General features: G+C 36.4%; 1 protein-coding gene and 1 long non-coding RNA gene across 3 annotated transcripts in view; one reads left to right on the top strand and one right to left on the bottom strand.

Annotated features, from left to right (window-relative positions):
* nbeab (neurobeachin b) overlaps positions 1-24,570 on the bottom strand; it is a 377,709-nt gene that overhangs the window by 167,659 nt on the left and 185,480 nt on the right. Inside the window, exons 31-33 of the mRNA XM_067364674.1 lie at positions 22,370-22,487; positions 15,716-15,843; positions 9,796-9,857 (exon numbers count right to left, since the gene is read on the bottom strand). Of these exons, the coding sequence (XP_067220775.1) occupies positions 9,796-9,857; positions 15,716-15,843; positions 22,370-22,487 (308 nt within the window). The remainder of the gene's footprint in view (positions 1-9,795; positions 9,858-15,715; positions 15,844-22,369; positions 22,488-24,570) is intronic.
* Positions 3,533-23,246, top strand: LOC137004400 (uncharacterized). 2 transcript variants are annotated; one of them, XR_010892133.1, is made up of 3 exons: positions 3,533-3,746; positions 22,395-22,515; positions 22,857-23,246. It is a non-coding gene; the product is annotated as an uncharacterized lncRNA (long non-coding RNA). The 2 variants fall into 2 exon arrangements; XR_010892132.1 differs by lacking the exon at positions 3,533-3,746 and adding an exon at positions 11,693-11,817.

Genomic DNA, 24,570 nt, shown 5'->3' on the forward strand with positions numbered 1-24,570 from the left:
TTGTGCATTTTATAGTGTTTTTTGGGAATTTGACAGCACCTGGGACTTTCCACTGTCAGTGTATGGGAGAAAATACCATAAATATTCTTAAACCAAAAGATGTTGAGATTTTAGGGTGACAGAAACTAAATCAAGCCGATGGATGCAATTGTTCATAAATAATTATATAATATCTAAAAAATATAAAAGAATAAAAATAAATAAATGTGTGTTCATTTATAATTATATAATCTATAAAAATAAAATAATAACAATTAATAAAAAAAAAAAAAATCTAAAAATACTTGTTTTCAAAAGTGTGCAATACTGTTCAAAATGTTTGGGGTCAGTAAAAAAATGAAAATCGTGGCAGTGTTTTAAATCTGTTGTATTTAATTGACACATCAATAGGCCTACATGTTTTTAGTCTAATTTATTGAATGCAGTTTACTCATCTTCTTAAAGGTGCCATAGAACGTCTTTTTAAAATATGTAATATAAGTCTAAGGTGTCCCCTGAATGTGTCTGTGAAGTTTCAGCTCAAAATACCCCATCGATTTTTTTTTATAAATTTTTTTAACTGCCTATTTTGGGGCATCATTAACTATGAGCCGATTTAGGCTTCGGCCCCTTTAAATGCTCACACTCCCTGCCCACGGAGCTCGCGCCTGCCTTTAACAGCATAAACAAAGTTCACACAGCTAATATAACCCTCAAAATTGTTCTTTACAAAGTTTGTCATGCAACATGTCTAATTGTGTAAGTATGGTATTTATTTGTATGTTTACATTTATTCTGAATGAGTTTGATAGTGCTCCGTGGCTAAAGCTAACATTACACACTGTTGGAGAGATTTATAAAGAATGAAGTTTTTTATGAATACCTGCAAGTGTTTAAAAATGAAAATAGCGACGGCTCTTGTCTCTGTGAATACAGTAAGAAACGATGGTAACTTTAATCACATTTAGCAGTACATTAGCAACATGCTAACAAAATATTTAGAAAGACAATTAACCAATATCACTAAAAATGATCTCAATGATCATGTCAGTTATTATCGCTCCATCTGCCATTTTTCACTATTGTTCTTGCTGGCTTACCTAGTCTGGTGATTCAGCTGTGCAGATCCAGATGTCCTGCCCTTGTCTAATGCTTTGAACATGAGTTGGCATATGCAAATATTGGGGGCGTACATATTAATGATCCCGACTGTTACGCAGTCGGTGTTATGTTGAGATTTGCCTGTTTTTCGGAGGTCTTTTAAACAAATGAGATTTATATAAGAAGGAGGAAACAATGGAGTTTGAGACTCACTGTATGTCATTTCCATGTGCTGAACTCTTGTTATTTAACTATGTCAAGATAAATTCAATTTTTAATTCTAGGGCACCTTTAATATGAAATAACAAAACTGTTCCTGTTCTTGTGCTGCAAACTCGTTTTGGAGGATTACATAATGTTAAACTATGACTACACTTTGAAACCTTAAAATGAATAAAATTTCTGTAATTGTTTAACCATTTTGTAATATTTAGTTTGTTTGCTGTGCGACACAGAAGACATTTTCTCCTATGCAGCGACTGACAATACAACCATAAGATACACCAAAGCACAACATAAATTCACAAATCACATCAATTTTATTTGTTCACTGTACTCCAAATCTTTAGAATTAATATGTTGTAAGGAACAGATCCAAATTCAGACCTATTTCCGGCGATCTTATCTTCATTCTCAGCACAGCAGTGACCATCACAGTCAAAGCTCCTGCTTGTTATAATTCAAAAATGAAAGTTGCACCCTCAAGAACCTTTACAACATGGTTTACGGCACTGATATCGAATACTCATTGGTTTTCACCCATAGACATCATAAATAATTACATTTACACCCTTCCAACAAAGAGATGGATCAACTTCTGTCAGCTTGTTGAACACATTTATTTATTTTTATTTATTTATTTTTATACCATATGATGGCTCAAGTCTCTCAGCACTGTTCTCACCGTAACCAGATCAACATTGTGAATGGAATTCTACAAAACTGAAATGAAAACACCAAATGATCATGATAAAATATCGTCTCTTCCCTGAAAATATACCATGAAGAATGTGAATATTTAACCAAGTCAAAAACAAAAAAAGGTAAGCAGGTATATCCATATTCATTTCAGTATAAGCACACGCAAAATGCTATAAAAGATGTTAACTTTTAAAGTTAAAAAACTATATAAGTTACGTAAATGATAAAAGCTTCTTGTTGTTTCTCAATTTGATAGATATGAGCAACCATAAACGATGCAAAACATGGGAATTTTGAGTTTGTGATAGGATTCCTATATAGAAAAATCACTCCCTACAACCTATTGGTATGTTTAGTTTTGGGATGGGGTCTAGGGATCTTACATTTATCTATAAAACAATAAAAGGGAAATTATACATATACTTTATGACATGAAAATTTCATTAAAAAAATAGTATTTTTACGTTTTACTGCTATAAATACGTCAATATTGTACGTTTCAACACTTTTCTAAAAGTACAAAAATGTATATTTTGTGTCTTTGAAAGTAACGTATTTATAACTACTTATTAACAAAGAGACCAGGCTGGTTTTCAAACTTGGCATTAATAATAATGTTTCTTGAGCAGCAAATCGTCTCGGGTTACTTGTGTAACCCTGGTTCCCTGAATAAGGGAACGAGACACTACGTCATATGACCTCATATGACATAGCGTCGACAGCTCCCATGAAAGGAAACAGTATATTAGAATTATTTCTGAAGGATCATGTGACACTGAAGACATGAGGAAATGATGCTGAAAATACAGCTTTGCCATCACAGGAATAAATTAAATGTTTAAAACATATAAAACAAAAAACAAAAACAAAAAAAAAAAACAGTTATTTTAAATTTGGTGAGCATAAAATAATTCTTTCAAAAACATTAAAAAAATCTAACCAATCAAAAACTTTTGAACAGTACTGTACACACACACACATACACACTCAGTACTTCCATAGTGAATCCCTTTCACTGTCTTTTCCTCCCTCTCATTCTCTTTTACTTTCTCTCTTGCACACCCACTCATCTAAAGAATCAAGTCTTTTGTTTATTAAGGCCCTTGGTTTGGGCAACGTGTTCTAAATCAGATCCTACGGTGAGCCTGTTATGAAGGCTTTGGCTCCAAAGAGACTTTCCTACGTCTGAAAGCCATTTTGGGCCCAGGCTCTGGTTTCACCCCATCTTTGGGCAATCGATATATCAGGCTGTTTCTACCCTGGGAGCTTCTAATGGCAAGAACTCTTGGAGCTCTGGTAACATTATATGTCTAACAGGGGCGGAGGAAGAGAAAACCAGGAGCTTGAGTCTCAGTGTGATGCTTCACTCGGCAATAAATCCAAGTGGCAACAAAGTAAGTAGACGGCATAAAAGAGATAAGAGCAAAAAAAAAAAAAAAAAAAAATCCAAATGTTAAATTCAACAAGGGAAAGGTCGGCTGAAATCTTCAAAAGGAGAATAGCAGAACAGCAGGACATATCCTGAGCGCCACAGTGTCTGGAGGACTCCACCTTTTTCAGGGCAAACTAAGAGCAAATGTACAGATCGACTCTCGAGTCATAGAGAGTCAGAGTCAGAGGTGCCATTCAACGACTAAAAGCTCCCGCCCCGCCGAGCTCTCCGACCGGCTGGATTCTGAGGAAGAGATGCTGAGGTAATGGCTTCCTTATGGACTCCCGGCACAAGAGTGATGGGCTGACAGAAGGTATGTTAAATATCTCCCGCTCCGACTACAACATTGGGACCCTGACCCCTTTGAAAGGGAAGGCTTAACAAGGGACTCCGAAGGTCAGAGAGCTGTAATATGTCACTGGGATTTAGAGGGAAGACGATTGCGGTGTGTTTACATGAGTTGGGGTTACACTATTTTCAGCCTAAGAAGGAAAAATGTGAGAAAAGGTAGGAATAATATAACCTTATAAAGCCTGCTGTATCATATTTGATACACACATTTCAAGGGCCTTTAAATTATCAACATGATCAAAACTTTGCTGAAAAACGTGAATTGTTTTTCACAAACTACTAAAAGCCTTCTGTCCTCCAAATGATAATTCAAAGTTTTTCTAGTATAATTCTAAAAAGTCCACAGATCAGGCTACATGTGTATTTCTGCTGTGAAATCTTTAATGATTTTTATAAAGTAAACATAAAAATGACTTTTATATTGTTAGTAATATTTCGAGATGAACTCAGGTTTAGTTGAAAATATATATATATATATATATATATTTTTTTTTTTTAATATATATTCTGTTAAAATGTGAGTATCAATTATGATATATCAGGCTTGAGTAATGTTTATTTGTACATATCTCAATCATTAATGTGTTGTGTTTCAATATATGTTTGCCGATCACCCCCACATCCACATCATAAAACTAAGCAAAAATATAATCTTACTAAGACATATTATTGAGAGATATAGAGTGACATCTGATATTTATATTCATTTAGTAGTCTGTCATAATGTTATAAAGATCTCATTGATTTACATCAAAAGCTACCAGAATTTCAACTTACATTTTGGCCATTTAAATATAAGCACCTGCACCATACAGTATGTGTGCTCAATTTGAGACCTCTGAATAAAATGAAGTAAAACATATTCTAGTATTTTCTTCTTGCAACAAAGTAATATAACAAAGACAGTCTCAAAAAGGCAGTTTGAAACTGGCCGTTTCCTACCGTAACAAACATGTAACCATTCCCATCAATGTGTGAGGTGGGGACTTTTCCTATTGTTAAAGGGTTAGTTCACTCATTAATTACTTACCCTCATGTCGTTCCACACCCGTAAGACCTTTGTTAATCTTCAGAACACAAATTAAGATATTTTAGTTGAAATCCAATGGCTCCGTGAGGCCTGCATAGCCAGCAATGACACTTCCTCTCTCAAGATCCATAAAGCTACTAAAAACATATTTAAATCAGTTCATGTGAGTACAGTGGATCAATATTAATATTATAAAGCGTTGAGAATATTTTTGGTGCGCCAAAAAACAACAACAAAATAACGACTTATTTAGTGATGGCCGATTTCAAAACACTGCTTCAGGAAGCTTCGGAGCATTATGAATCAGCATGTCAAATCATCGGATCGCATGTCAAACCGCCAAACCGCTGAAATCACGTGACTTTGGTGCTCCGAACAGATGATTCGACACGCTGATTCATTATGCTCTGATGCTTCCTGAAGCAGTGTTTTGAAATCGGCCATCACTAAATACATTGTTGTTTTGTTTTTTATGGGTGCACCAAAAATATTCTCGTCGCTTTATAATATTAATATTGAACCACTGAACTCACAGGAACTGATTTAGATGTGTTTTTAGTACCTTTATGGATCTTGAGAGAGGAAATGTCATTGCTCCTTAGGCAGGCCTCACTGAGCCATCGGATTTCTACTAAAATATCTTAATTTGTGTTCCGAAGATTAAAGAAGGTCTTACGGGTGTGGAACGGCATGAGGGTGGGTAATATATGACAGAATTTTCATTTTTGGGTGAACTAACCCTTTAAGGATGCTGATTTTTAAAAGGCAGTTATCTGACTCTGAGATGGCAAATAGGAACATGGGCTGGGTTCGAAATGACTCCCTATACCCTGGGCCGTGTTATCCTAATGGGCAACATGGGCTGCAGCCCAGGGCCCCAAACACTAGGGGGCCCCCTGAGACAATTCTCTTTTGCATTTTAAAACGTGATAGTTGTCACAGCAAGTTAAGTACAAATCTTACTGCAATTATGGATGGCTGCGCTACAGATAGCCTAATGGGGACATTCTAAAACTTAACACTTAACGTGAAAAAAAAAAAAAAAAAAGATCCTGGCTTAATTTAGGCCCCGCAAAGGCTTAACGCGACACTGCCTATACCTTATACATTCACTATTCCCTACATTACTTCACTAATATAGTCCACTTGAAAGAAGGAAAGAAACGAGTGAGTGAATTCAAACACTGAGTGCAGCTTTTGCATAGTTTGTGCTTGCTAGGTGTGGGAGAAAAAAAAAAAAAACGATCCATCAATGCATCGCTGAGAATTTCAGAATCGATTCTGAGCTTAGTTTTTATTCAGCTGAGCGATGGTGCTGAGTGTGCTTTAGAAACACCTGGAATCTGCTTGCTTCCAATTCCTCACACACATACACCACTTGAACCTTACGTAAAATAATCTTTCATAAAGTTCAGAATGGTTGAAGCAAATTACAACGACATTCGCGGGCTTCATTGCACAGAATGCGCTGTGAGAGACGCGCAATTTGTTTGATGTTGCTGTGCGCGGTCTCACCTGTCATTTTCCTTACAAATGCTCTACAAAGGAAACATTTATGTTGTTTGGAATGCAATGGACTTATATATTTAAAATATGAAACTCACAGGAGGCTGCTTTCAATTTCAAATGCTGATGCTTTGTTTGTGAAGAGTGCTCGCGCATGCGGGTGTGCGTTTTGTGTTTTATGACACAAAATGAATGTAGCCTAAATACAGTTTGTAGGGATTAAATGGACAGGACAAATTGCATTACTTATTATATTTCAAAAGAGATCCGTGTGTGAATACAGCTTATTAGATCCTGCGCTGTCTATGATGTAACAATCAAACAACAGTAAAGATCAGAAAGAAAATGTTCAGATAATCTTAAATCCTGAAAGCACTCTTTGTTTATTGCTTGTAATATTTTGTTGCTCCTCTTTATTATTTGCTACTTGCTTGTATGTTTTGAAGTTAGATTAGTTTAAAATTCTTAACATACAATTATTTTAATATATTTTTTTTTCAATTTGTAATTATTTTAAAAAGTAGGCCTACTTATAATTACTTATGTAAGGATATGTAAATGTAAGGTTTTTAAGTCGGTAAACTAATTAATTAATAAGAAAATAGATCAATAATCATTTTGGAATTGGATTGTGACTCCCAGAATCGGAATTGGATCGGACTAAGGTGACCACCCGGCCCACTTTTTGCGGGACAGTCCCGAAATTGTGAGCTTTGTCCCGCAATATGCAAGATGCACTGCTGTTCCCAAGACCCATTCAGTGAGACTATTGGATAACGCTGGGAAAGCGTATCCTTTCGTTGGGAAAGGAATGCTGCGGAAGCCACATCCTTCCCCGAAGGAGTTATGTGGAGGAGTACATATGGACTAACCTTGTAGGTTGTACTACATATGGAAGAACTGGGGTGACTACACCTTGATGAGAGATGGGTTCTCCCAGAGGGAAAGACATGGGCTTCATTTAGGAGCAACCGTGGAACCAACCATATGGGATCCCCGTAGGGTCACACTTATGGAACCCAGCCTAAATCTGGTTCTCAAGGATGCAATGGAGTGTAGGCCTGGCACCAGATGCTACAACACGGCGGCTGCCGAAGGGGAATCTGAGGACTCAACAGGGTCTGCCCGTAGGGACTCTCTGGAGCAAAAGAGCGCATGTAGCGCAGCAAGCCGACACTAAGCCGGGGCCTCTCGGTGCCTCTGACCTGAGGCGAGAACACGAGAGGAGACCGGCTTGACACGAAGGCTATAATATCTAGCGAACGTGTTAGGTGTCGCCCAGCCCACAGCTCTACAAATGTCTGTTAGCGAGGCGCCACAAGCCAGTGCCCAGGAGGATGCTACACCTCTCGTGGAGCGAGCATGCAACCTGAGCGGACAGGGCACGCCCTGAGCTTGGTAAGCCAGGTTGGTGCTGACCAACAGACTTGCCATCTATGTGGTCGTGGTATGCGGAGATAGCAGCAGTATGGACTTTGAGGGTGGAGGGGGACAACCTACGCTCCAACCCTTGCTGCAAGAAGGAAAGCATGACTAAGATCGAGCATCTTCGGGGGTCTTCTCGGCGAAAAGAGCACCACTCGACAAACAGGTTCCACTTCGAGGCGTAAGCACGTCTCATAGACAGTGCATGTGCCGAAGTGATGGTGTTAAGTACCTCGGGGGGTAAGTCACCTAGAACTTCCGCGTCCCATCCAGGGACCAGACATGGAGTTTCCAGAGGTCTGGACGCAGGTGCCAAAGAGTGCCCCGTCTCTGAGAGAGAAGGTCCTTCCTCAGAGGAATGGGCCAGGGAGGGGCTGTCGCGAGGAGTGAGAGTTCTGGGAACCAGGTCCGGTTGGGCCAATAGGGCGCAACTAACAAGACCTGTTCCTCGTCCTCCCTGACTTTGCACAGGGTCTGTGCAAGTAGGCTCACTGGGGGAAATGCATATTTGCGAAGGCCCCGGGGCCAGCTGAGTGCCAGTGCATCTGTCCCGAGTGTTCCCTCGGACAGGGAGTAAAACAACTGCGTAGACCACCTTGACGGTTGATGTACGCAACGGTCACAGTGTTGTCCGCACGGACCAGTACATGCTTGCCCCGTAGCGGCCCTTTAAGGCGGCTCAGAACAAGGCGTTGCCACGCCCATCTCGGGACTCTGCTGTGAAGCCAGTGTTGAAGCGGTCTCATATGAAGCAGACCGAGTGGGGTTACTGCCGCTGCGGCCGCCATATGCCCCAGGAACCTCTGAAAGAATTTCAGTGGAACCGCTGTCCTGCCGTTAAACGTATTCAGGCAGTTCAACACCGACTGAGCATGTTCCTCTGTGAGGCGTGCTATCTGTTCGACCATATCCAACTCCATACTGAGAAAAGAGATCCTCTGCACAGGGGAGAGTTTACTCTTTTCCCAGTTGACCGGAAGACCCAACTGGCTGAGGTGTCTGAGCACCAAATCCCTGTGTTCGCACAACTGCTCCTGAGACTGTGCTAGAATGAGCCAGTCGTCGAGATAGCTGAATAGAGAATGCGAACACCCTGTTCTCTCATGGGAACAAGGGCTCCCTCCACGACTTTCGTGAAGACGCGGGGAGACAGGGCCAGCCCGAAGGGTAGTACTGATATGCTTGTCCCTCAAACGCGAAACGCAGGAATGGCCTGTGTCACGGAAGAATCAAGACATGAAAGTACGCATCCTTCAGGTCGATCACTGCAAACCAATCCTGGGGACGGATGCACTCGAAAATGCGTTTTGTGCATGAGCATTTTGAACGGTAGCTTGTGAAGGCTCCGATTCAAAACTCGCAGATCCAGGTTAGGTTGTAACCCACCGCTCTTCTTGGGTACAATGAAGTAGGGATTGTAGAACCCTGACCTCATATCGGCTGGAGGGACCGGCTCTATCGCGTCAGATTTCTTATGTAGACAGCGATACATAAAACGCATGATACACTGACTTGTAGGCGACCCTGTTTAATTTGCACTTTCTCTTCTTCTTCTGAATCAGTTTCTGGTTCCAACATATATGGCTGGATTAAACCAATATTTCCACTTGCTATTACTACAATTGACAGAGTAGATCAGGTAGTCTGAGCTGGTGTGAGTGAGTGGAGGTGGGGCTAATTTGTATATTCGTGAATCCACGTTTACTAAATGAAGCAATGGTGTAGGGTTACATTCAAGCAATTTTAAGTCATGAAGAAATTATTATCACTTTTTTTTTTAAATATGTCACTTTGAAAGATGAGTTTCAAGGGATAAAATGATTGACCACAGAGGGACGTTAATTTCACATGCCAGTTTGATACACTTCACTTGAGCTTGACTTTGAGAAATGAACGTGTTAACGGACAAAGTCATGTTTGCATATTGCTTTCTGTCATCCAGACAAATATTTAAGCAGCTCACCATGACCATTAACAACAGACAATGTGTCATGTAGCTGGAAAACAACATTAGAAAAATAAAGAAAGGAGAAAAAGAAAGAAAACTCACCTGAGAGCATAATAACATGACTAGTTCCACCACAGAGGTGCTTGATTTCATGCACACCAGACCTGGAGGAGAACAGAAAGGAAAAACACAGAAATAAATAATTATTCTCCATATTCATAAACACACAAAACCAAAACATCTGCATGAGTTAGTCAAGGACATGCCATCCACATGGCCTCAGAAAAGTATGGTGCAGATGAACTAAGCAGTCCGAAAATGCAACCACTTAATGTCACGCAAACAGCCAGGCCATTTCTGATGAGTTATGTTTTGAAGTTGAGACTGAATGTCTGTGCGTTATGAATCAGATGGCTAACAGCTCTTGGGGTCACTAACAGTGTCTCTTGAGAGGTCAGAGGTCATTTGCTACATGGCAGTGTGAGATCAAAAGCCAAGGCCATGGTCTCACTTGCAAATTTTTTAAACCTTGTTAGCAGAAGAACACTAATTATATGTACAGATATGATGCATACAGATATGTATTCTAAAAATGTGAGAGCAGAAATTAGAATATAAGAGGGTAAAGTATGTATACATTTTCCCCCTTATATAGGCACCATTCTCTTAGAATCAGATGCTGATTGAGTAAAATATGCAGTTTAAATGAAAAGCCTGTTGTTCATTGAACATAAAGGACAGTTGGGTAACCTCACTGATAAACAAGGTAATTGTAAATGACATGTGCAATTATTGCCAGACATACAAGATAAACTTTCTCTCTCAAACACATATATACACCTGCAATAACATAAAACACAGCACATAGCTGATGCCCTTGTTTGTATGAGCCAGTAGAGTCAGTGAGACAGGACTCTAATGAGAGTAAGATGAGAGAGAGAGAGAGAGAGAGAGAGAGAGAGAGAGAGAGAGAGAGAGAGAGAGAGAGAGAGAGAGAGAGAGAGAGAGAAAGCTCTCTGCATGAATGTGGTTTAATAAAATGCAGTGGACATGGTGGAAGAGACTGTCAGAGCTGGGTAGTAACTGATTACATGTAATCTGGATTACATAATCAGATTCCAAAAATTAAGTACTTGTAATTAGATTATATTACACTTTAAAATACTCTCTACTTTTAAAATACTCTACTTTTTTATCTTTTAAATGTTTCGTTCTAAAAAAGCCTACTGCTTACAGTATATAGGTTTAGAAGTTCTTCCAGCAGTTGATCACTGGATTTAAAGAAATGGTTTCACTATTAAAATGTATTTTCTCAACATTGCAGCATTGCATATCTAAATAACTCCTGACGAACACATTAATTATTTTTTGGAATTATCACACACTGATACAAATAATAATATTTAATAATATTTAACCATGTGTATTAGTGTCTTTGGAAGGCTTTTGTCTTTCAAACACATTAAAATTTACATGCAATGCAAAGATTCCCCAACTTTTTTTGTCAAGTGAACCTCCTGAGATTTTAAGTTAATAAGTTAGGCCAATGATAAAATTAAAATAATACTACTACTACTAATAAATAATAATAAAATTAAGTTAACAGTCCCCTGATGTCAGTTAATAGTCACATGGCATGCAGGTAAACAAATAAAATATATAGTTTTAACCTTTTTATTTTTAAATTATTTATTCTTAAATGTACATTTTTTATGATTTATTTATGTAATAGCTTTTCATTAAACTCACAAACAGTTCCTTCACAAACCCCAGTCTGGAAAAACCCTGACTTATGCTGGGTACAGACTACACGATTATTTTGGTCGGTCACGATAGTCACTGTGACAGATTATATGATTTTGACTCCTGAAATCTTGTTGTTGTGTTGTGGACAAGAAACATGTCAGACTACACGTTGCTACCTGACCATTTATTGTGTGCCATCTTTAGTCACGTGCCTGCTGTCATCGAGAAGGCGGGACTATCGACTGACAGAAGGTGCTGTGAGATTAAACAAACAATGACTAGCAGTGTGTTTTGCCATGTCTTGTCATCAGAAAATACCAAAAGTGGACACATATCTGGATTACATGGATATTTGGATTTCCTCCAAAGAGAACCGAGGTAACATATGTTTATATACCTTTTTTAGCTCTGTCACAGTAACTTAGTCCCTCGAGGAAACTAAAATCATGTATAGTCTGAACCAGGCATCAATGTAATATTTAATGCACTTCATGTTGTTGATAAAGAATGGAATATATTTACTTTTTCTTTGTATTTTTCTTTTTTTAAATTTGTATTTCAATATGGTACAAGATTATCCTATTCAAATCTTTGTGATAAATGAGTTTGGTCAAAAGTAATCTAAAAGTAATCAAAAAGTAGTTAGATTACATTACCTTAAATGTATAATGTAATGTTTACATTACTAACTATTTTGTCATGTAATTTGGAATCAGTAACTGAATACAATTTGTAATAATCTACCCAGCTCTGACTATTTACTATTGCATCAATGCTCATATTTAGGGTTAGACCATGGAACACACCCCTAATCCTAAGCATTTGACTTTGTCATACATGTAACTAGTCCTGCATAGATTATAGCTTCAGTTGTGTGTTGCTTTTGAGAAGATGTGTGCTGTTGCTTTTCGAACTGATCAGGCTTATGTTTTTTCGTCTGGCGGACAATAAGATATGACAGAACTCTAGAATCATTTCAGATAATTGTTTTTTTTTTTTTAATTTAAACATTTTTTATAAAAAATGTAAATCCCAATAATTAAATTTGTATACACACAATCTGAGGTATCCTGTGAACTGAGCTTTAAACTCACTTCTGTCTGAGAGCACCACTTGTCTCGTTACCCACTTAAACATCCTTTACACATGAATGATTGGTCCTAAACCATTCAGTCCATGAAGTTATGACCGTAATATTTCAGAGGCCAAGAGTTCAAGTCCCAACAATCTCTCGGTCTCATTTATGAGGGTGAGATGTGGCCGTGCAACACAGCAATTCCCCTTTTAGCCTGAGTGTCGACCCCGCTCTTGTGGCACCCCACCAGGGTCCCTCTCTTAAGTCAGGTGGCAGGCCTGACCTCTGGCTCACGCTGCTGGACAAACTAAATGCATTCTATTTAAACAGCAAGTCGCCCTGCTTTCCAGTTAAGCCTCACTGGTGTGAATGTGACATTGTCAGAGGGCCGTAGCACCGTAGACTTGGGCGGCTAGCTCTCACAAGAAGCATAGTGTTCCGCTCAGGGGCCGCGCACTCAAACTCCAAGTGTCGGGAAGCTGTCCGAGGGCGACCAGGGTATAATTGCCCCCAGTGAACGAGTGTCTGGAGGGGGGCCGGGCGGGGGCTTGACCCCTAGTGCCGGGCCGAGTGATGGATGAAGGGTAATTATGGGTAAATAGGGCGCCTTTGCACTGAGCGAACAGTATTTCAGCTGTGAAAGGTTGAGGAAGAGAGGAAGGGAAGGAGGTGGGAAAACAGACATCACTTCTTCTGGTCATGGGATGGTGTTAACATACTGGACAAATGAATGAGGGGGTAAAGAGTCATCTATGAGGAAGTCGCTGTTATGTGTTTGGGATTGGGGTTTGCTTGGGGAGGACTGCGATGCAATGCAAAGCAAAAGCACAGTCAATGGCATTTCTCATGTCATTTCAATCCTGCAGAACACAAAATAAGATTCTTGGGATTTAAACATCATTGGACCCTAGTGAGTTTTACTGTATTCCATGCAGCAAATAATAAATTCTTAATGGCCATTATAACATATTCTTAAATATATGTTAAATGTATTTTGTAAATAGCATGGGTTAAGGAAATATCATTTCAATGGTAACATTTCAATATTGTTAATTAATTTATTAACTAACATGAACTAACCATTAGCAATGCATTTGTTACTGTATTTGTTCATCTTTGTTAATGTTAGTTAATAAAAATACAGCTGCTCAGGATTTGTTCATGTTAGTTCACAGTGCATTAACTAATGTTAAATACAACTCTTGATTTTAATAATTTATTAGTAAATGTTGAAATTAACTTTAACTAAGAATAATAAATGATGTAGAAGTGCAGTTCATTATTAGTTCATGTTAACTAATGTACAGTAGTTAACTGATGTTAACTAATTAACCTCATTGTAAACTGTTACCATTTCAGTTTTATAAATATTTCATTAAAACTTTCAGATACCAACATGTATATATTTCTAATATAAAAATACATACATTATATATATATATATATATATATATATATATATATATATATATATATATATATATATATATATATATATATATATATATACATTTAGAGTGAATATTTAGAGTGAATATATTATAAATTATATTATCTTATTTTGTGTTCCATAGTCAAACAGGTTTGAAAACGACATGAGCATACGTAAATGATGACAGAATTTTCATTTCAGGGTGAACTATTCTTTTAAATTTGTTTAGCCTCTGGCAACCATCCATAACACCTTTGCAACCACATAGCAACGGGCTAAAAACCACCCAGTGAACTTTTGCAACCTCACGGCAATGCTCTTGTGATCACTTAGAATTTGTTTAGGAAAATGAAGTCTTAGAAAACCAAGGGGTCAAAGTTTGGGTAGATTAGCAAGGTCTAGTTTGCCCCTGCTGGTAGAGTCTATAACTACACCATCTGAGAGAAAAATGACAATTGACAAGAATTCACTATGAAGTTCATGAAATTGACACCTTATCCCTGCTTTCAGCAGGCAACCATAACCGTGAAACTTCCTAATGTGGACAGGATTAAGTACGACTACAAAGTTAAAGACAGAAAACTGGCTGTTATAATTCATAAAAATAATCAGCGTTTGAGTCCAGGGCAGAATGCGTGTCTGAGTATTTCTTTCATGAAATGGCTGCCTGAGCTGTAGACACACATATTTCCAGCATGCTGTAATGTGGAGCAACATTAGTCTGAACAAACTGGCTTTGAGCGGTGAGAGGGATGTACACTATGATTTGGCACTGAGGCTGAAAGGTAAAAAAGCCTCAAAACAGAGCCTGGAGTGTGCGTTCCCGTTCAGAGAGAGGTTGCCTTGCCATGTGAGGCATGTGAGAGTGTGTGTGTGGCAGCCAGCTAGAGAAGGGAAGTAGCTCTACTGAGGAAAGTAGCTCTACGCACTTCAGAGCTCAGGAACAAAGAACGAACACGCATGTCCAAATACACCTAGAAATATATAAATTATATAAACACAATTGTTCAAAATTTTGGGGTCTCCAAAGCTCACCAAGGCTGCATTTGATATAAAATACAGTAAAACACAATAATATTATGAAATAATACTAATTGACAATAACTGTTTTCTTTTTTAATATATTTTAATAAGCAATTGATTCTTGTGGTGGCAAAACTGAATTTTAAGCAGCCATTACTCCTGTCTTCAGTGTCATATAATGCTTGATATGCTGATTTGGTGCTCAGAAATATATATATATATATATATATATATATATATATATATATATATATATATATATATATATATATATATATATATATATATATATATATATATATATATATATATATATATATATATATTTAAAACCGTTGCACTGTTTAATATATTTGTCAAAACCATGATGCTTTCTATTTTAGATAAATGCTGTTCTTTTGAACTTTCTATTCATCAAAGAATCCTGGAAAAAATGTACACAACAGTTTTCAACGTTGATAATAATAAAATGTTTCTTGAGCAGCAAATCAGCATATTAGAATGTTTTCTGAAAGATCATGTGACACTGAAGACTGGAGTAATGATGCTGAAAATTCAGCTTTGCATCACAGGAATAAAAGGTTTGTAAAATTATGCACAGCATGCAGTTTGCATTATAGAACAAACAGGTGCTATTCAGTGCATGGTAACAACCTTCACCCTCTTATACCCGCATGATCATGTATACATAGGAGGTGCAAAAGAAAAATAGACAAAGAGAAAGAGAAGGAACACAGTACCAGTACCTTCAATGAGCAACTCTTGACCGTGACTGCCCAGCAGAGTACGAGACAGGAAAGGTGCAAAGTCCACAAAGATCTCCCTCAGCAATGGCGCCACTTTCTCCAGAGCTCGCTCCAGTTTAGTGGTGATACTGTGTGGATAGACAAAGTGAATGAGACTGTGCATTAGAGAAGCTGAAAAAAGATTTTTGAAGATAAGACGTGTATTGTGATTAAACCAATAAAACAGCCACTACAGACTATAACAAATTCACACACTAATAATAACCAGCTGCAGATAACTTCAGAGTCAACGTCTTGGGCTCTGACAACAAAGAAATGTAGCAAGCCAGCTTGAAAACTACAATGTACCCTACAGTAATCCAACCCCACTATAATACAAGCATGTTAGTGGTCCCGCAAGGCATACTGGAAGCTGTTCTTGCCTCTGACCAGCACTAGTCCTGACAGTCAGCTAAATGAACCGAGCTGGAGAAACCTCACAGAAAAATCCAAAACAGAGACAAAAGACCAAAACACAAAGGGGAGACGGATGGAAAAAGTGACTACCGTGAAATAGTTATTTTTTTGACCATCATTTTTCAAAAGGCACTAACACCAGATGAAAGCAAACTTTTTGGTATTCATTAGGGGTGTAACAGTTCTCTGTAAAAAGTTGAACCGCACTATTCTCCACCCATGGATCGGCACGCACTTGCACCGCTGTTCATCTCAAATTTGACGACGCAAATGCATTTATAATATGGTTTGTTGAAAATATCAATGCATTAAACAGACAGAGAGTTTTCTGACGATGGATACGCATTCTAGCTTTACCTAAACTATGTTAAAAAAAATGCTGTGTGCTCTAATATGACCAGTCATTGAGCTCGAATGGACAAATTCACACAAAAATTATGTCAACATGCAGTCTTGGCGAGTATTCTAGCAAAATCAGTAGGTTATGGCTAAAGTGAATGTAAACAGTCGAGAAAGACAACACATGTGTATCAGTATCAGTGTACTGGATCCGTGCATTGTGTCTTAAATTGACAGCAGCCTAATATTCCTGCTGCTGTTAATCAAACAACAAAAGACAAGGAAATTACTTACTGCTCTTGACTGGATAGTGGTTGTTTTTTTGTAATTATTTGTGCTGTTGCGGCTTGATTTTTTGTTCTTATTTTCTTTATTTTTATTTGATAGTATTCCATTTTTCCCTGTACATACCGAACCGTTATTAAATAAAGTTAAACAAAGATCAGACCACATTTTATGAGTAATCAATGCAGAAATCCATATTATATATATATATACAGTATATATATATATATATATATATATATATATATATATATATATATATATATATTATTCCTGTGATGCAAAGCTGAATTTTCAGCATCATTACTCCAGTCTTCAGTGTCACATGATCCTTCAGAAATCATTCTAATATGCTGATTTGCTGCTCAATAAACATTTATGATTATTTTCAATGTTGAAAACAGTTGTGTACTTTTTTTCAGGATTCCTTGATGAATAGAAAGTTCAAAAGAACAGCATTTATCTGAAATACAAAGCTTCTGTAGCATTATACACTACCGTCTAGAATTTTTATTTTTTTGAAAAGAAATTAAAGAAATGAATACTTTTATTCAGCAAGGAGGCATTAAATCAATCAAAAGTGGCAGTAAAGACATTTATAATGTTACAAAAGATTAGATTTCAGATAAACACTGTTCTTTTGAACTTTCTATTCATAAAAATAATCCTGAAAAAAATATTGTACACAAATATTTTGTACAATTGTACACATTAAATGTTTCTTGAGCAGCAAATCAGCATATTAGAATGATTTCTGAAGGATCATGTGACACTGAAGACTGGAGTAATGATGATGAAAATTCAGCTTTGCCATCACAGGAATAAATTACTTTGTGAAATATATTCAAATAGAAAACAATTATTTTAAATTGTAATAATATTTCACAATATTACTGTTTTTTACTGTATTTTTAATAAAATAAATGTAGCCTTGGTGAGCAGGTGAAACTTCTTTTAAAAACATTAAAAATCTTAGTGGTTCCAAACTTTTGGACTGTACTGTATATATGTATATATATATATATATATATATACACAGCTATGGAAAAAAAATAAGAGACCACTTAACATTGATTTCTGAACTTGGAGTGGTCTCTTAATTTTTTCCATGGCTGTATATATATATATATATATATATATATATATATATATATATATATATATATATATATATATATATATATATATATATATATATAAAACAATCATTTTATGGCATTATATATTATTTTAAGTTATTACAGATGTAAGCACATTTAAGATCCTAACATAAAAAAAAAAAAATAAAAAAATTGTGCAAAGACAATATTTTGTGGTATTTGGGTAGCACAATATTTTATTTTTGGTTATTACCGATATAAGCACATTTAAGATCCTAACATTCTGAAAAATATTGTGCAAAGACAGTATTTTGAGGTATTTGGGTAGCACAATATTACCTTAACAGTAAGATAGTGAGCAAAACTCCTGGGGATTTTGTTGTATTAGCATGCAAATTTCCTTGGGCTTGCTTGTCTTGATTGCAAATATGATGATAATTAGATTACAAGCTTTGAAAAATACATTGTTTCCCTTTTTGGTGTCTTTATTGCGAAAGATTCAACACTAAAGCTATTGTGTGTCATAAAAGTAAGTGCGGAAAATAAGTGGGGAGAAAAAAAAAAGGAAAACTAATGAGACACAGGCAGCGACAGCGAAACCCATCTCTTGTCTCTCGAAGTGCGGGTTAGGCATCACAGCCTCTGCATCCAGACAGTTTCATCATTGACTTCACACTCCCAGTAAGTGCTGTCGGTTACCGCTGCCATGGCAACTGATTTGCGATTCCTGGTGCGGCGGAGGAGCCACAAAGAGTGCGTATATGTGTGTGTGTGAAGTGTAGAGGCCCCCGGAGAGCACGAGAGAGAGCCACAAGCGCACACACGCGCTTTCTCCTGTGTAGTCAGACGGTGGTGTGTCTGTGAGATGTCTGTCACAAAGCATTAGATGAGGTGAAGGGATGGAGCCAAGGTCAGCACGGTTTCCACACACTCCCCAAAACACCTACGCGCACTGATTTCTCTGCATTAGCATTGCGCAGCCCGCTTTGACAGCTCAAACACGCGGTGGGCAGTGAGAGAGAGGAAAGGCGATACATTTGAGGTGTGGGGTGTCTTGTTTCTCACAACCACAATAATAAAAACAAGCAAAAGGATCGTCGCCCGATGCCCTAAACAAAGGAAATGCACAATGTCTGTAAACATGAAAAAACAAGGCTGAGTGCTGACCCCCTCTTGTGGCGCTGAGGATAAAAACTCAGGAGTAGCATGGGTGAACAAACACAACTGCATCTGATAGACAAAACATTTCCCACTCAAAAACACACTCAAATAAAGCAATACACTTTCTGAGGGTGTGTTTTACAGTGATTTAACCATGTTAGAAATCATTTAACTTTGTAAATTATCACTATACTAATTTAGAGAGTTTATTGTTTTTTTTTTTTTTTTAAATGGTGTCTACAGAATAATGAGACACTAACATTTAATAAATAATTAAAATACATTATTAATCATTTACTCAAGGTAGATGGCGTATTTGCAATGAATGCAAATTAAGCTGTGAGAGACTGACATATATTAACATACCGTTCACATAAAACTTGGATTATGAAACTTAGCATCTTAGGGATGCGTCGCCAATTATTTTCATGTTATTTTGCCGATAAAAAAAATTCTACTATATTTCTATACTAATTCTATACAATATTTGACCGTAAGGATAAAAATGACGTCAGTTATGGCTCGATCTAGCATTCTAACTGCTTCAAATCAGATACGGAGATAAAGTAGAGCGTAAGCATAAGATTACCTTTATTTGAATGACTGAATTATAGCATTTATTTGAATTAATTATCGAGAGAGACAGAGACATGAGAGTTGCGTGTGTGAATTACCTGCATCTGTGCAGCATCTCTCTCTACTCACAACAAATCTGTGAGTTTTATTATTTCAAAATTACAGATGTTACCCCTTTGTTGCTGAGAAATATAATGTAGCGAAGCTATTTTGATAATAAAAGTTGGGGGCAGCGCTGATAAGTTTCTGTGCTCCTGAATGTCTCTGTGTGCAAAGCAATCTACGAGTGACGTATGTGTGTATGCGGGTAAATGAAAACAATGCATTAATATAGAATACTGACTTGTGCATTAAACAGTTTTATTGCACAGCTTCCAGCCAATCAGAATCGAGTTTTCAGACAGACCATGGTGTAATATAAAATTCTATACCATTTTGTTTGTATAAATATAAAACACTAAAAACTAAGATGTTTATAGCTATAAATAAATTTAGGCATCACAACATTATAATATACAGTATGAAAAATGGATTTCCATATTTGCTAAAGATTACATTTAACAGCGTTATTAAATTATTAGTGTTTTATAGATTAAAGGTGCAATAGGTGATTCTCTAATGAAACATTTTTTGATATACTGGTTGAAAGTCTCTTCATTGCAATCACTATGTTAAAAGGTCTAAATGTATTTTTATAAATTATATATATATATATATAAATGTATTTTTATAAATTATATATATATATATATATATATATATATATATATATATATATATATATATATATATATATAATTTATAAAAATACATTTATATATATATATATATATATATATATATATATATATATATATATATATATATATATACACACACACACTGAACTTTCTGCCCTTCAAAAGTACCCGACGTCAGACTCTTTTATCCTACACAAGTTCCGGACTCAGAATTATGTGTTTCCATGTCAACAGTATCAACACCGAAATTAATCTGCAGCAGTCAGGTATAAGCTCTCTAAGTTGTTTATATTCATTATTATTGTATTGTTATGTGTCTGAGACATGAGATAGTTCAACGCTGTCTCTTGTGACGCTTTGTCGAGAGTAGCTGTGTGCACGCGCATTCATATGTTATGGAGGAGGCGTGGCTTTGGACAGCAATTTGCAGGGAGGTTGGGGTTGTATGCTTTCAATGCTAGCAAGCTAACATTAGCATTTCCCAGATCAACCACTGCACTTTTAAACCCGGGGACACACTTAAGGATTGTAAGGCTGATTATTATGAATGTAATTTGATACTTACGACTGATCATGCCCAAACGTATCGAGTCAGAGCCAGTTGCATTCAGTCGGTGTTTAAATTCCGTGTGTATTTAAATCTGCTTCAGTCGAAAGGAAACATTCTTTTGTCTCAGAATGTTTTAGCTAGTCGTTAAGTGTGTCCCTGGCTTAACTTTAGGTAGGCATTAAAGGGTTAGTTCACCCAAAAATGAAAATTCTGTCATATATTACTTACCCGTTCCACACCTGTAAGACCTTCGTTAATCTTCAGAACACAAATTAAGATATTTTAGTTGAAATCCGATGGCTCTGTAAGGCCTCCATAGGGAGCAATGACATTTCTTCTCTCAAGATCCATAAAGGTACTAAAAAGTATTTAAATCAGTTCATGGGAGTACAGTGGTTCAATATTAATATTATAAAGTATATTTTTGATGCGCCAAAAAAACAAAACAAAATAACGACTTATTTAGTGATGGCCGATTTCAAAACACTGCTTCAGGAAGCATCGGATCATAAATGAATCCGCGTGTCGAATCAGCTGTTCGGAGTGCCAAAGTCACGTGATTTCAGCCGTTGGCAGTTTGACACGCGATCTGAATCATGATTCGATACACTGATTCATAACTCTCCGAATCTTCCTGAAGCAGTGTTTTGAAATCGGCCATCACTAAATAAGTCGTTATTTTGTTTTTTGTTTTTGCCGCACCAAAAATATTCTTGTCGCTTTATAATATTAATAATGAACCACTGTACTCACATGAACCGATTTAAATATGTTTTTAGTACCTTTATGGATCTTGAGAGAGGAAGTGTCATTGCTGGCTATGGAGGCCGCACTGAGCCATCGGATTTCAACTAAAATATTTTAATTTGTGTTCTGAAGATTAACGAAGGTCATACGCGTGTGGAATGACATGAGGTTGAGTAATAAATGACATAAATTTCATTTTTGGGTGAACTAACCCTTCAAATGACAGCAAAGGTAATATAAATGTGTCCTATACTTAAGACAGAACAGTGCATATTCACAGTTTAGTTTTCATTCACATAAATCTACATATGTTGTGACTTCACAATTGCAAATTTACTTAGTCCAATAGACTTTAGTCAGGTTAGACAACATATTAAATTTAACAAGGCTGTGGGATAGACTTACACTCTTTACAATGGCAAACTTTCAAAGAGTTTTGGTCTACTGAAAGTTTTTTGTTTCATGTTTTTTTTTCTCAGAAAGACATTTCAACAGATAAACAATGTGTGTTGTTAAATAACAGTACAATTCATTGAACACACTGTATTCTATCCCTCACAGCCTGGATTTCATTCCTGTCAAACATTAAATACCCTGATTAAGGTCACCCAACTATGCCATCTTATAATAAACATCAAGCTGCATCTCTATCCAGCTGTCTGTCTTACACCTCAACACACATCCTGGGACTCTGATTCACCTCATGTTCTCCATGGTGTCCTCAGGCATGGGGGCCACAGTCTGAACCGCAGGCAGATTCTTGCTGGTGGCTCCATTCACAAAGCTGGAAGAAGAGGGAGTGGAAGAATCTGTGGCTCCTGTGAGAAAAAAAGAGAGAAATCACAGGTTAGTAACATGCTGATTTTATTTATTTATTTATTCATTCATTCATGTATGTATGTATGTATGTATGTATTCTGTCTGGCTAAATTAAGACTAAAGTAAACTTTCGGGGAAAAAATACATAAAAAAAACAGAATAAATATTGTTTAGATGCAGTTTTTCACTTTACATCTAAACCAGCTGCCAACCAAAACATCAGACTTATTAAAATCAAATATTCTTTCTGGTAACAACATAACTACAGAGGTGCAAGCTCTGAGAAACAAATCATCAGTATTATCTCGCCTCCCCCTGAGAAAGCGGAGCACCATCTTACATTCCTCTTATTTCTCTCTCTGTCAAAGCCACAGTGTCCACAGCGCCCTGTGCAGCAGGGAGCTTCTGATAGATACATCACAGCAATGGACTGTCATCCTGTGAAACCACAAGCTGTCACGGGACATCTGAGTATGGGAAATCTATTACACAGCCATCAATCGCCATGTCAGAGATGAGTGTCCACCCATAAGCAAATACACCAAGATGAAGGAAACGTCAAGAGGGACATTCTGATGGATTTCACTGGAAGCGCAGCTTGGCCTGATTCAACCTCAATCCAAATCAACGTCCCTTGTGCATTCTAAGCAGATCTCAATGAGGTATATAATGGACAATGGGGACTAAAAATGTGTCTTGTAAGGAAAATGTGATGTATTTTTTGGTTCTCAAAATATACTGTACATTACTGTTCAAAGGTTTGGGGTCAGTATGATTTTTATTTTTTTAAGGAATTTAATACTTTTATTTAGCAAGGATGCATTAAATTGGTCAAAAGCGACTGTAATGACATTTATATTGTTACAAAAGATTCCTATTTCAAATAAAATTTTACATATCAAAAATGTGTATTCATCAAAGAATCCTGAACAAAAAGTGTTTCCTACAAAAAAAAAAGTAAGCAGCACAACTGCTGATGATAATAATTAATGATAATAATTAAATTCTAATAATAATAATAATAATAATGTTTCTTAAGCAGAAAATCAGCATATTAGAATGATTTCTGAAGGATCATGAAGACTGGAGTAATGATGCTGAAAATACAGTTTTGCCATCAGAGGAATAAATGACATTTTAAATATATTAAAATAGAAAACAGTTATTTTAATTTTAATAATATTTCACCATAATACTGTTTTTTTTTTTTTTTTTTTTTTTTTTTTAATCAAATAAATAAATGCAGCTTAAACTTACATAACTTACAAACCCCAAAATTTTGAATGGACATATAATAATTAAAAGAAAAAATTAGAAAACAGTTATTTTTTAAAATTGTAATAATATTTCACAATATTATTGTTTTAACCGTTTTCTTTTTAGCAAATAAATGCAGCCATAAAATGTATTATTTTATTATTTATTTTATTATTTATTTATTTATGTAACAGCATATAAATACTTTTTTTTTTTACTTAATACCAGTGGATAAACATTTAGACATGTCTAAAAAAATGTATAAATGTCTAATCTGTTTTGTTATATAAATCTGTAATATTATTTTTTTTATATATACACACACACATATACAACAGCTAGTAAACAAATACACTGTGTTTGATGTAATATTTTTTATTTTTTAATAATTTGATATATATATTACATGAGAGGAAATTGTTGCGCTCTCAATTGACAAAAGTTCCTTTTCCATCAGGTGCGTAGAGCATAGAAATAAGAAAATACTTGAGCAAAACAGAAAAAAATAGCTGACCGCACACTGAATCCAATAAAGACTGAAGAGGTCTAGAAGAACAAAATGTATTTTATAAATTGCATGGTCCAATAAAGTGCAAAGTGCAGGTGAATTAAAAACAAGCATGAGCAGATGTTTCAAACAATCACCCTCTTTCTAGAAAGACAAGAAATTCAAAGCAATCAGCTGAATCCAAGTGTCACAATCACCAATTAACACAAGTATCAATCAATTATCACAAGTGTCACTGCAAGAGAGTCTGAAAGTTAACAAACATTGCTTGTCTTTTTTGAAAGAGAGTGACTGTTTGCTGCATAATGAGCACAGCA

Source organism: Chanodichthys erythropterus, chromosome 17, assembly GCF_024489055.1.
Source record: "Chanodichthys erythropterus isolate Z2021 chromosome 17, ASM2448905v1, whole genome shotgun sequence".
NCBI classification, from domain to species: Eukaryota; Metazoa; Chordata; class Actinopteri; order Cypriniformes; family Xenocyprididae; genus Chanodichthys; species Chanodichthys erythropterus.